The sequence below is a fragment of the Salvelinus alpinus genome, chromosome 4 (assembly GCF_045679555.1).
Source record: "Salvelinus alpinus chromosome 4, SLU_Salpinus.1, whole genome shotgun sequence".
Classification (NCBI taxonomy): domain Eukaryota; kingdom Metazoa; phylum Chordata; class Actinopteri; order Salmoniformes; family Salmonidae; genus Salvelinus; species Salvelinus alpinus.
Genome location: NC_092089.1, coordinates 14,122,094 through 14,135,576, shown reverse-complemented (window position 1 = coordinate 14,135,576; position 13,483 = coordinate 14,122,094). Strand labels below are relative to the sequence as shown.

General features: G+C 45.8%; 1 protein-coding gene across 1 annotated transcript in view; it reads right to left on the bottom strand.

The window, feature by feature from the left end:
• LOC139572423 (uncharacterized protein DDB_G0286299-like) overlaps window positions 1-13,483 on the bottom strand; it is a 39,641-nt gene that overhangs the window by 24,654 nt on the left and 1,504 nt on the right. The window contains exons 2-7 of the mRNA XM_071395173.1: window positions 12,553-12,607; window positions 6,287-6,375; window positions 5,621-5,755; window positions 5,186-5,335; window positions 4,916-4,973; window positions 3,586-3,763 (exon numbers count right to left, since the gene is read on the bottom strand). Coding sequence (XP_071251274.1) covers window positions 3,586-3,763; window positions 4,916-4,973; window positions 5,186-5,335; window positions 5,621-5,755; window positions 6,287-6,375; window positions 12,553-12,607 — 665 coding nt within the window. The remainder of the gene's footprint in view (window positions 1-3,585; window positions 3,764-4,915; window positions 4,974-5,185; window positions 5,336-5,620; window positions 5,756-6,286; window positions 6,376-12,552; window positions 12,608-13,483) is intronic.

Genomic DNA, 13,483 nt, shown 5'->3' with positions numbered 1-13,483 from the left:
ATAGAGCCCTGCTCTGACCCCGCCCCCATAGAGCCCTGCTCTAATCACGCCCCCATAGAGCCCTGCTCTGACCCCGTCCCCATAGAGCCCTGCTCTGACCCCGTCCCCATAGAGCCCTGCTCTGACCCCGTCCCCATAGAGCCCTGCTCTGACCCCGTCCCCATAGAGCCCTGCTCTGACCCCGTCCCCATAGAGCCCTGCTCTGACCACGCCCTATAGAGCCCTGCTCTGACCACGCCCCAATAGAGCCCTGCTCTGACCCCGTCCCCATAGAGCCCTGCTCTGACCCCGTCCCCATAGAGCCCTGCTCTGACCCCGTCCCCATAGAGCCCTCCTGCCCCTCCCCTAGAGCCCGCGACCCCGTCCCTATAGAGCCCTGCTCTGACCCCATCCCCATAGAGCCCTGCTCTGACCCCGTCCCTATAGAGCCCTGCTCTGACCCCGTCCCCATAGAGCCCTGCTCTGACCCCGTCCCTATAGAGCCCTGCTCTGACCCCACCCCCATAGAGCCCTGCTCTGACCCCGTCCCTATAGAGCCCTGCTCTGACCCCACCCCCATAGAGCCCTGCTCTGACCCCGCCCCCATAGAGCCCTGCTCTAATCACGCCCCCATAGAGCCCTGCTCTGACCCCGTCCCCATAGAGCCCTGCTCTGACCCCGTCCCCATAGAGCCCTGCTCTGACCCCGTCCCCATAGAGCCCTGCTCTGACCCCGTCCCCATAGAGCCCTGCTCTGACCACGCCCTATAGAGCCCTGCTCTGACCCCGTCCCCATAGAGCCCTGCTCTGACCCCGTCCCTATAGAGCCCTGCTCTGACCCCGCCCCAATAGAGCCCTGCTGTGACCACACCCCCATAGAGCCCTGCTCTGAGTTGTACCTCTAGTATCTCAGTCAGTTGTACCTCTAGTATCTCAGTCAGTCTAGTATCTCAGTCAGTCGTACCTCTAGTATCTCAGTCAGTTGTAGATCTAGTATCTCAGTCAGTCGTACCTCTAGTATCTCAGTCAGTTGTAGATCTAGTATCTCAGTCAGTTGTAGATCTAGTATCTCAGTCAGTTGTAGACCTCTAGTATCTCAGTCGAGTTGTAGGACCTCTAGTATCTCAGTCAGTTGTACCTCTAGTATCTCAGTCAGTTGTACCTCTAGTATCTCAGTCAGTTGTAGATCTAGTATCTCAGTCAGTCGTACCTCTAGTATCTCAGTCAGTTGAACCTCTAGTATCTCAGTCAGTCGTACCTCTAGTATCTCAGTCAGTCGTACCTCTAGTATCTCAGTCAGTTGTACCTCTAGTATCTCAGTCAGTTGAACCTCTAGTATCTCAGTCAGTTGTACCTCTAGTATCTCAGTCAGTCGTACCTCTAGTATCTCAGTCAGTTGTACCTCTAGTATCTCAGTCAGTTGAACCTCTAGTATCTCAGTCAGTCGTACCTCTAGTATCTCAGTCAGTTGTAGATCTAGTATCTCAGTCAGTTGTACCTCTAGATCTCAGTCAGTTGTACCTCTAGTATCTCAGTCAGTTGTACCTCTAGTATCTCGTCAGTTGTACCTCTAGATTCAGTCAGTTGTACCTCTAGTATCTCAGTCAGTGTACCTCAGATACGCCTCTAGTATCTCAGTCAGTTGTACCTCTAGTATCTCAGTCAGTCGTACCTCTAGTATCTCAGTCAGTTGTACCTCTAGTATCTCAGTCAGTTGATACCTCTAGTATCTCAGTCAGTCGTACCTCTAGTATCTCAGTCAGTTGTACCGATCTAGTATCTCAGTCAGTTGTACCTCTAGTATCTCAGTCAGTCGTACCTCTAGTATCTCAGTCAGTCGTACCTCTAGTATCTCAGTCAGTTGTAGATCTAGTATCTCAGTCAGTTGTACCTCTAGTATCTCAGTCAGTTGTACCTCTAGTATCTCAGTCAGTTGTACCTCTAGTATCTCAGTCAGTTGTACCTCTAGTATCTCAGTCAGTTGATACCTCTAGTATCTCAGTCAGTTGTACCTCTAGTATCTCAGTCAGTTGTACCTCTAGTATCTCAGTCAGTTGTACCTCTAGTATCTCAGTCAGTCGTAGATCTAGTATCTCAGTCAGTTGTACCTCTAGTATCTCAGTCAGTTGAACCTCTAGTATCTCAGTCAGTTGTACCTCTAGTATCTCAGTCAGTTGTACCTCTAGTATCTCAGTCAGTTGTACCTCTAGTATCTCAGTCAGTTGTACCTCTAGTATCTCAGTCAGTTGTACCTCTAGTATCTCAGTCAGTTGTAGATCTAGTATCTCAGTCTGTTGTAGATCTAGTATCTCAGTCAGTCGTACCTCTAGTATCTCAGTCAGTCGTACCTCTAGTATCTCAGTCAGTTGTACCTCTAGTATCTCAGTCAGTTGTACCTCTAGTATCTCAGTCAGTTGTACCTCTAGTATCTCAGTCAGTTGTAGATCTAGTATCTCAGTCTGTTGTAGATCTAGTATCTCAGTCAGTCGTACCTCTAGTATCTCAGTCAGTCGTACCTCTAGTATCTCAGTCAGTTGTACCTCTAGTATCTCAGTCAGTTGTACCTCTAGTATCTCAGTCAGTCGTACCTCTAGTATCTCAGTCAGTTGTACCTCTAGTATCTCAGTCAGTTGTACCTCTAGTATCTCAGTCAGTTGTACCTCTAGTATCTCAGTCAGTTGTACCTCTAGTATCTCAGTCAGTTGTACCTCTAGTATCTCAGTCAGTTGTAGATCTAGTATCTCAGTCAGTCGTAGATCTAGTATCTCAGTCAGTTGTACCTCTAGTATCTCAGTCAGTTGTACCTCTAGTATCTCAGTCAGTCGTAGATCTAGTATCTCAGTCAGTCGTACCTCTAGTATCTCAGTCAGTTGTACCTCTAGAATCTCCGTCAGTCGTAGATCTAGTATCTCAGTCAGTCGTACCTCTAGTATCTCAGTCAGTTGAACCTCTAGTATCTCAGTCAGTTGTACCTCTAGTATATCAGTCAGTTGTACCTCTAGTATCTCAGTCAGTTGAACCTCTAGTATCTCAGTCAGTTGTACCTCTAGTATATCAGTCAGTTGTACCTCTAGTATCTCAGTCAGTTGTACCTCTAGTATCTCAGTCAGTTGTAGATCTAGTATCTCAGTCAGTCGTACCTCTAGTATCTCAGTCAGTCGTACCTCTAGTATCTCAGTCAGTTGTACCTCTAGTATCTCAGTCAGTCGTACCTCTAGTATCTCAGTCAGTCGTACCTCTAGTATCTCAGTCAGTTGTACCTCTAGTATCTCAGTCAGTTGTAGATCTAGTATCTCAGTCAGTCGTACCTCTAGTATCTCAGTCAGTTGTACCTCTAGTATCTCAGTCAGTTGTACCTCTAGTATCTCAGTCAGTCGTACCTCTAGTATCTCAGTCAGTTGTACCTCTAGTATCTCAGTCAGTTGTAGATCTAGTATCTCAGTCAGTCGTAGATCTAGTATCTCAGTCAGTTGTACCTATAGTATCTCAGTCAGTTGTACCTCTAGTATCTCAGTCAGTTGTACCTCTAGTATCTCAGTCAGTTGTACCTCTAGTATCTCAGTCAGCTGTACCTCTAGTATCTCAGTCAGTCGGGGGCCATTCCTACCGTTGTCCTGTGTTCCCAGGGAGATGCTGAGACCACTCCTCCTCTTCCTGAGGGTCATGAGTCTTTGCTGGGAGATCTGCCTGACGAAGGACAACGTGCGGTCCGTATCATGCGCAGATATCTTGGAGTCTGCTGGCTCTCTGCACCGCCACATAGACTTACTGTGGTGCACCGCCAACTAGAGTGAGATATACAATCAGTCAATCACATTGTATTCATAAAGTCCAAAGATCAGGTTACAAAGTCCTTTATATAGAAGAGAACTCAGGAATATTCTGTTGGTCTGGATGTTTAGTCGTATGGATTGATAAAGCAGCGTCAACATTAGATAAGTCAACTGTTTTAATGTTTAGTCTGATGGATTGATAAAGCAGCGTCAACATTAGATAAGTCAACTGTTTTAATGTTTAGTCTTACGGATTGATAAAGCAGCGTCAACATTAGATAAGTCAACTGTTTTAATGTTTAGTCTGATGGATTGATAAAGCAGCGTCAACATTAGATAAGTCAACTGTTTTAATGTTTAGTCTGATGGATTGATAAAGCAGCGTCAACATTAGATAAGTCAACTGTTTTAATGTTTAGTCTGATGGATTGATAAAGCAGCGTCAACATTAGATAAGTCAACTGTTTTAATGTTTAGTCTGATGGATTGATAAAGCAGCGTCAACATTAGATAAGTCAACTGTTTTAATGTTTAGTCTGATGGATTGATAAAGCAGCGTCAACATTAGATAAGTCAACTGTTTTAATGTTTAGTCGTACGGATTGATAAAGCAGCGTCAACATTAGATAAGTCAACTGTTTTAATGTTTAGTCTGATGGATTGATAAAGCAGCGTCAACATTAGATAAGTCAACTGTTTTAATGTTTAGTCTGATGGATTGATAAAGCAGCGTCAACATTAGATAAGTCAACTGTTTTAATGTTTAGTCTGATGGATTGATAAAGCAGCGTCAACATTAGATAAGTCAACTGTTTTAATGTTTAGTCTTACGGATTGATAAAGCAGCGTCAACATTAGATAAGTCAACTGTTTTAATGTTTAATCGTACGGATTGATAAAGCAGCGTCAACATTAGATAAGTCAACTGTTTTATAAAGAAGACTTGCTCACAGAAAGAAAGAATAAGAGCTCATTCTCAAAGAAGTTGGCTTTTCAACTTGGCTTTCAAGTTGGCTTTTAAAGTTGACTTTTCAAGTTGGCTTTTCAAGTTGGCTTCTCAAGTTGGCTTCTCAAGTTGGCTTCTCAAGTTGGCTTTTCAAGTTGGCTTCTCAAGTTGGCTTCTCAAGTTGGCTTTTCAAGTTGGCTTTTCAAGACAATACTTACACTGTTTCTGTTCTGCTTTCCAGATGTGTATATGGGCGGTAATGAGGAAGCTTTGGATCTGGAAAAACAAAACGTAACGTGTAAGAACGATCAGATGATTGACAGGAAACAGAAAACCCAACCGTCTGAAATGCATTGTGCTTCACACATCAAGTGTAAGAAACGTCTGTAACGGAGAGGGAGAGAGTGAAAAAAAGGAGAGAACAATGAATGAAGTAAGGACTGAATAAAGGAACAATCCATGAGTCAGAAGACTTCTGAGATATTCACCCTGTAGTCCTTCGTATGCCCCTTGGTTTGGTGAACAGAAGGTCACTGTAAGGAAGTCTTTTAAACTTGTCTCTCCCAACAGCCACGTAAAACTGTCCACTCTCCAAGTCCTTTCCATCATTCACATGATTTCCATCAAAGGTGTAAAGGCTGTAAAGAGGAAGAACGCACACATCACAGTCATTTACGTTATAAACCAGATCTAATCTTACGTTGACAATGAAACTCACAGGGCGAGTTTCACAGACACAGATTAAGCCTAATCCTGAAAAAAAAAAAAATTAATTGGAGAATCCCCATTGAGTAATGCTTTTCAGTCCTGGACCAGGTTTAATCTGTCTGGGAAACTGAGCCCCAAAAGTTGATGAAACAGATTAATAATTGACTTAATAATCGATCAACATCTATTTAAGTGAAACCAATGACGTTTGGTACCTTCGTACACACCCCAGGATTCTCAAACCCATTTTGTCAGTGATCATCTCCAGAACCCTGTCGTACTGGCCCAGTATCCGTTGGGGTATCAGCAGCCTTAACGCTGGGTTCAACACATCACCATTCGCTACCACACTGCCAAGAGAATCAGAACTCTTCACAATCAGAACACATAACATACTGACTACGACCGTAGTAACCTGGCTGGCTCACCTAGCTATTTTAAGATGAATGCTCTGGATACTGGGTGGTTCGAGCCCTGAATGCTGATTGGCTGACAGCCGTGGTATATCAGACCGTATATCACGGGTATGACAAAAACATGTATTTTTACTGCTCTAATTAAGTTGGTAACCAGTTTATAATAACAATAAGGCACCTTGGGGGTTTATTGTGATATATGGCCAATATACCACGGTTAAGGGATGTATCCAGACACTCCGCGTTGCGTCGTGCATAAGAACAGCCCTTAGCCGTGGTATATTGGCCATATACCACACCCCCCCGGGCCTTATTGCTAAATTATAACACAATTAATATCATGCAACAGTTCAGATCAATATCAATCACAAACAACTGTGATTATGTAGTAGGGTCTCCCTGTATATTAACACAATACACAGACACATTCACACAGGGACAAATGCACACACAAGTTGAACTTACAAAATCGAACAGGGCTCTTTGATGGGTTTCAGGAATCTTGCTGATACAATGATTCGACTCTGGGGCACCGGTTTAGCCTGTGGATAAGGCTAAAAGTAGAGGAGAGATTTCTTTATCTAGGCAAGTCAGTTAAGAACAAACTCTTATTCACAATGACGGCCTACCGGGGAACAGTGGGTTAACTGGCAACCTACCGGGGAACAGTGGGTTAACTGGCAACCTACCGGGGAACAGTGGGTTAACTGGCAGCCTGCCGGGGAACAGTGGGTTAACTGGCAGCCTACCGGGGAACAGTGGGTTAACTGGCAGCCTACCGGGGAACAGTGGGTTAACTGGCAGCCTACCGGGGAACAGTGGGTTAACTGGCGGCCTACCGGGGAACAGTGGGTTAACTGGCAGCCTACCGGGGAACAGTGGGTTAACTGGCAGCCTACCGGGGAACAGTGGGTGAACTGGCAGCCTACCGGGGAACAGTGGGTTAACTGGCAGCCTATCGGGGAACAGTGGGTTAACTGGCAGCCTACCGGGGAACAGTGGGTTAACTGGCAGTCTACCGGGGAACAGTGGGTGAACTGGCAGCCTACCGGGGAACAGTGGGTTAACTGGCAGGCTACCGGGGAACAGTGGGTTAACTGGCAGCCTACCGGGGAACAGTGGGTTAACTGGCAGTCTACCGGGGAACAGTGGGTTAACTGGCAGCCTACCGGGGAACAGTGGGTTAACTGGTGGCCTACCGGGGAACAGTGGGTTAACTGGCAGCCTACCGGGGAACAGTGGGTTAACTGGCAGCCTACCGGGGAACAGTGGGTGAACTGGCAGCCTACCGGGGAACAGTGGGTTAACTGGCAGCCTATCGGGGAACAGTGGGTTAACTGGCAGCCTACCGGGGAACAGTGGGTTAACTGGCAGCCTACTGGGGAACAGTGGGTTAACTGGCAGCCTACCGGGGAACAGTGGGTTAACTGGCTTGTTCAGGGGAAGAACTACAGATTTTAACTTTGTCGGCTCGGGGATTCAATCTTTTTTTTTGTGAACTAACACTCCCACTTGCTCCCCCCCACCCCACCCCCCCCTTACTAACTCTGACCTTGCTGATAACTACTTTATTGAGGACAAATGTACTTTACTACGACTGTGATATGTGGTTGTCCCACCTAGATATTTTAAGATGAACGCACTAACTGTAAGTCGCTCTGGATAAGACCGTCTGCTAATCCCTAACAGTCCATTTTTTATTTATCTTTATTTAACTAGGCAAGTCAGTTAAGAACAAATTCTTAGTTCTGAATGCAGGATAAATGGAGTTAGCTCTGAGTTAGCCTGGTTAGTTCTGGAGGATTCATTGCCATAGAAATGTCCCTGGCTAAAAGGTGAGCCACGTTCGTTTGACCGGTTATCCTGAGTTGAACCCAAGAGTTGATCAACGTTACGTCTCTATCTCCTCAGACCTGCTTGGTAGGATAACCCTCTGGCACTACTTTGTCATGTCTGCTCCTTTGTTGTGTGTTCCTAATGTTTACATTCTTTATCTCCCTTTCAGACCTCCAGGTCCTTGTTCCCCACATCCTTGTTCAGCACATCCTGGTTCTTCACACCCTGGGTCTCCACATCGTTGTTCTCCACATCCTGGTTCTCCACACCCTTGTTCTCCACACCCTTGGTCTCCACATCCTTGGTCTCCACATCCTGGTTCTCCACACCCTTGTTCTCCACACCCTTGTTCTCCACATCCTGGTTCTCCACACCCTTGTTCTCCACACCCTTGTTCTCCACATCCTGGTTCTCCACACCCTTGGTCTCCACACCCTTGTTCTCCACATCCTGGTTCTCCACACCCTTGTTCTCCACACCCTTGTTCTCCACATCCTGGTTCTCCACATCCTGGTTCTCCACACCCTTGTTCTCCACATCCTGGTTCTCCACACTCTTGTTCGCCACATTCTGGTTCTCCACACTCTTGTTCGCCATATCCTTGTTCATTGCATTCTGACCGATGTGCCATAATGGCAGAAACAGTCCTGAACCTAGCCTACAGTCCATGATGGCAGAAACAGTCCTGAACCTAGCCTACAGTCCATGATGGCAGAAACAGTCCTGAACCTAGCCTACAGTCCATGATGGCAGAAACAGTCCTGAACCTAGTTTACAGTCCACGGTGGCAGCAACAGTCCTGAACCTAGTTTACAGTCCATGGTGGCAGCAACAGTCCTGAACCTAGATTACAGTCCATGGTGGCAGAAACAGTCCTGAACCTAGTTTACAGCCCATGGTGGCAGCAACAGTCCTGAACCTAGTTTACAGTCCATGGTGGCAGCAACAGTCCTGACCCTAGTTTACAGTCCATGGTGGCAGCAACAGTCCTGAACCTAGTTTACAGTCCATGATGGCAGAAACAGTCCTGAACCTAGTTTACAGCCCATGGTGGCAGCAACAGTCCTGAGCCTAGATTACAGCCCATGGTGGCAACAACAGTCCTGAACCTAGTTTACAGTCCATGGTGGCAACAACAGTCCTGAACCTAGTTTACAGTCCATGGTGGCAGAAACAGTCCTGAACCTAGCCTACAGTCCATGGTGGCAGCAACAGTCCTGAACCTAGTTTACAGCCCATGGTGGCAGCAACAGTCCTGAACCTAGTTTACAGTCCACGGTGGCAGCAACAGTCCTGAACCTAGCTTACAGTCCATGGTGGCAGCAACAGTCCTGAACCTAGCTTACAGTCCATGGTGGCAGCAACAGTCCTGAACCTAGTTTACAGTCCATGGTGGCAGCAACAGTCCTGAACCTAGCTTACAGTCCATGGTGGCAGCAACAGTCCTGAACCTAGTTTACAGTCCACAGTGGCAGCAACAGTACTGAACCTAGATTACAGTCCATGGTGGCAGCAACAGTCCTGAACCTAGTTTACAGTCCATCCTAACCCTACTTCCTCTTAAGTGTGGCGGGCAGCCAGGGTTCTGAGTGTTGTTTGAGGGCCTCTGTAATTGAACCAATCAGAGGAACATGACAGTGGTGAGTGTGGCTCTCATAAATAGACTGGCCTATTAAACCTCCACTAGTCATGATTAGAACAGAAATCATGCAGTGGCTGTGTGGCAAATGGCACCCTATTCCCTATATAGTGCCCTACTTTTGGCCAGAGCACTATGGTCCCTGGTCAAAAGTGGTGCACTACATAGGATTGCAGTGCCATTTGGGACACAGCCTGTGCTTGTGGCTGCTCCTCTGCAAATAAACTGATTGTAAATAAAACTCTTAGCGCTTGACAAGGTGGCTACGGACGTGTGACGTCAGTGTTTCCACCGCTCGGTGTGTGGTAAGATATATCTGAGGCACTCTGCGGCCAACGATGGTTGATTAAAGATGCCATTCCAGATTAAAGATGTATTGAAGGAGGTTGATTATCATCATTACATTAGTAATTCATAGTCATTGATCTGCCAACAAAGTGATTATTCACAAACCACAAAGGAGGTGACTAAACACTGGTATTCACCTCACTTAGCTGCTCTTTCTCAAACAGCACTGAACATGTTTACATGCACACCAATATCCTGTTATTATTCAGGTTACCATGTTTACATGCACACCAATATCCTGTTATTATTCAGGTTACCATGTTTACATGCACACCAATATCCTGTTATTATTCAGGTTACCATGTTTACATGCACACCAATATCCTGTTATTATTCAGCTAACCTTGTTTACATGCACACCTATATCCTGTTATTATTCAGGTTACCATGTTTACATGCACACCAATATCCTGTTATTATTCAGGTTACCATGTTTACATGCACACTAATATCCTGTTATTATTCAGGTTACCATGTTTACATGCACACCAATATCCTGTTATTATTCAGCTAACCATGTTTACATGCACACCAATATCCTGTTATTATTCAGGTTACCATGTTTACATGCACACTAATATCCTGTTATTATTCAGGTTACCATGTTTACATGCACACTAATATCCTGTTATTATTCAGGTTACCATGTTTACATGCACACCAATATCCTGTTATTATTCAGGTTACCATGTTTACATGCACACCAATATCCTGTTATTATTCAGGTTACCATGTTTACATGCACACCAATATCCTGTTATTATTCAGGTTACCACGTTTACATGCACACCAATATCCTGCTATTATTCAGGTTACCATGTTAACATGCACACCAATATCCTGTTATTATTCAGGTTACCATGTTAACATGCACACCAATATCCTGTTATTATTCAGGTTACCACGTTTACATGCACACCAATATCCTGTTATTATTCAGCTTACCACGTTTACATGCACATCAATATCCTGTTATTATTCAGGTTACCATGTTTACATGCACACCAATATCCTGTTATTATTCATGCACACCAATATCCTGTTATTATTCGTCATAATCAAGTATTCTGTTTTTGACTTGATGCATATAAACATCTTGTTTGACCGGTTTTAAGGAAATTAAAAGCTGTAAAAAATGATAAAACACGTTTCTGATAAGAAATGGATGCATATTTTATGTGGTTGATATAGTGTCTGCTTGCATAACAGAGTCAAAGACGACACATTACACGGGAATTCACATATCCTCAAGAGATGCTAAAATAAATCATATTTCTCCACTCCTGTTCCCGAGACTAAATTAACATGTGTTGTATAATTTCACAGCAAAAAAAAAACATAATTCTGCAGGAGTTAATACTGTATTACTCTACATGTGAGAGGTTATTGGCCTACAGTCAGTGTCCATGTTTAAGTTACTAATCCATTTAACCCAGATGAACTTAAATGAGGAACATTCTGATCATTCATGGGTACAGGGATACTCATGAGCGGGATATCAAAGGTGCATCTTATCCCGAATAAGACCTTAAGCGGGATATGAGCTACTACCCAGAATACTGTGCGAATGTAAATGTGGTGACTGACATTACACCTTTCATAGCTGATTCTTCACAAACAGGCAGCCAGAGACCAGGGCTTCTCAAACAGGCACCCAGAGACCAGGGCTTCTCAAACAGGCACCCAGAGACCAGGGCTTCTCAAACAGGCACCCAGAGACCAGGGCTTCTCAAACAGGCACCCAGAGGCCAGGGCTTCTCAAACAGGCACCCAGAGACCAGGGCTTCTCAAACAGGCACCCAGAGGCCAGGGCTTCTCAAACAGGCACCCAGAGACCAGGGCTTCTCAAACAGGCACCCAGAGACCAGGGCTTCTCAAACAGGCACCCAGAGACCAGGGCTTCTCAAACAGGCACCCAGAGACCGGGGCTTCTCAAACAGGCACCCAGAGACCAGGGCTTCTCAAACAGGCACCCAGAGACCGGGGCTTCTCAAACAGGCACCCAGAGACCAGGGCTTCTCAAACAGGCACCCAGAGACCAGGGCTTCTCAAACAGGCACCCAGAGACCAGGGCTTCTCAAACAGACACCCAGAGACCAGGGCTTCTCAAACAGGCACCCAGAGACCAGGGCTTCTCAAACAGGCACCCAGAGGCCAGAGCTTCTCAAACAGGCACCCAGAGACCAGGGCTTCTCAAACAGGCACCCAGAGACCAGGGCTTCTCAAACAGGCACCCAGAGACCAGGGCTTCTCAAACAGGCACCCAGAGACCAGGGCTTCTCAAACAGGAACCCAGAGACCAGGGCTTCTCAAACAGGCACCCAGAGACCAGGGCTTCTCAAACAGGCACCCAGAGACCTGGGCTTCTCAAACAGGCACCCAGAGACCAGGGCTTCTCAAACAGTCACCCAGAGACCAGGGCTTCTCAAACAGGCACCCAGAGACCAGGGCTTCTCAAACAGCAGTTGCAGTCTAGTTGACAGCATGGCCAGCAAGCCAGGACCAGTAGAAGACACGGTCTAGTTGACAGCATGGCCAGCAAGCCAGGACCAGTAGAAGACGCGGTCTAGTTGACAGCATGGCCAGCAAGCCAGGACCAGTAGAAGACGCGGTCTAGTTGACAGCACGGCCAGCCAGCCAGGACCAGTAGGAGACACGGTCTAGTTGACAGCATGGCCAGCCAGCCAGGACCAGTAGAAGACACAGTCTAGTTGACAGCACGGCCAGCCAGCCAGGACCAGTAGGAGACACGGTCTAGTTGACAGCATGGCCAGCCAGCCAGGACCAGTAGAAGACACAGTCTAGTTGACAGCACGGCCAGCCAACCAGGACCAGTAGAAGACACGGTCCTGTGAGTTTCTCTTGGTAAAATGGTGTGAATGGAGGATAGTGCAACAAGTCGTCTCACCTGCCCTGAAGTAGTAAGGAGCATCCTCTTCTTTTTGGATCCTATCTGTGAATAACTGCAATTACAATGGAGGGACAAAGTTATACACGCAACTGCAATTATCTGTGGTATAATTGGTCAGAAATATTACAGATTTTTTTAATCTATTTAACCTTTATTTAACTAGACAAGTCAGTTAATAACAAATGATTATTTTAAAATGACGGCCTAGACCGCAGCGTCACCCGGGAGGCCATATAATGTGTCTAGGAGTGTGGTCCAAATGCCCCAATGTCATCTCTATGTCATCTCTATGTCACAATGTCATCTCAAAGCTCCTATCTAAGTAACTGCAATTACAACAGAGGGACAACTATCATGTACAAACCTTTCAGTGATAAAATATGAGGATACAACTACTAAGAATAGATTATATAAGGTGTGGGCCAAATGCCATCTCTACAAACCCTTTAATAAAAAGCTGCTTTACAGATAAATAATTATAGTGGGTACAGTAGCCTACATGTTTAGGGAACACTGTCCAATTGTAACAGTTCAAATTAGGGTTATCACTATTTTATAGTTATTGCAACATCAGTAGGGTGAGGTCAACTCGACCATGAAATGTGAACATCACAGACAGCGAGTCTGTCATTCCGTATCAATGAACATCACAGACAGCGAGTCTGTCATTCCGTATCAATGAACATCACAGACAGCGAGTCTGTCATTCCGTATCAATGAACATCACAGACAGCGAGTCTGTCATTCCGTATCAATGAACATCACAGACAGCGAGTCTGTCATTCAGTATCAATGAACATCACAGACAGCGAGTCTGTCATTCAGTATCAATGAACATCACAGACAGCGAGTCTGTCATTCAGTATCAATGAACATCACAGACAGCAAGTCTGTCATTCAGTATCAATGAACATCACAGACAGCGAGT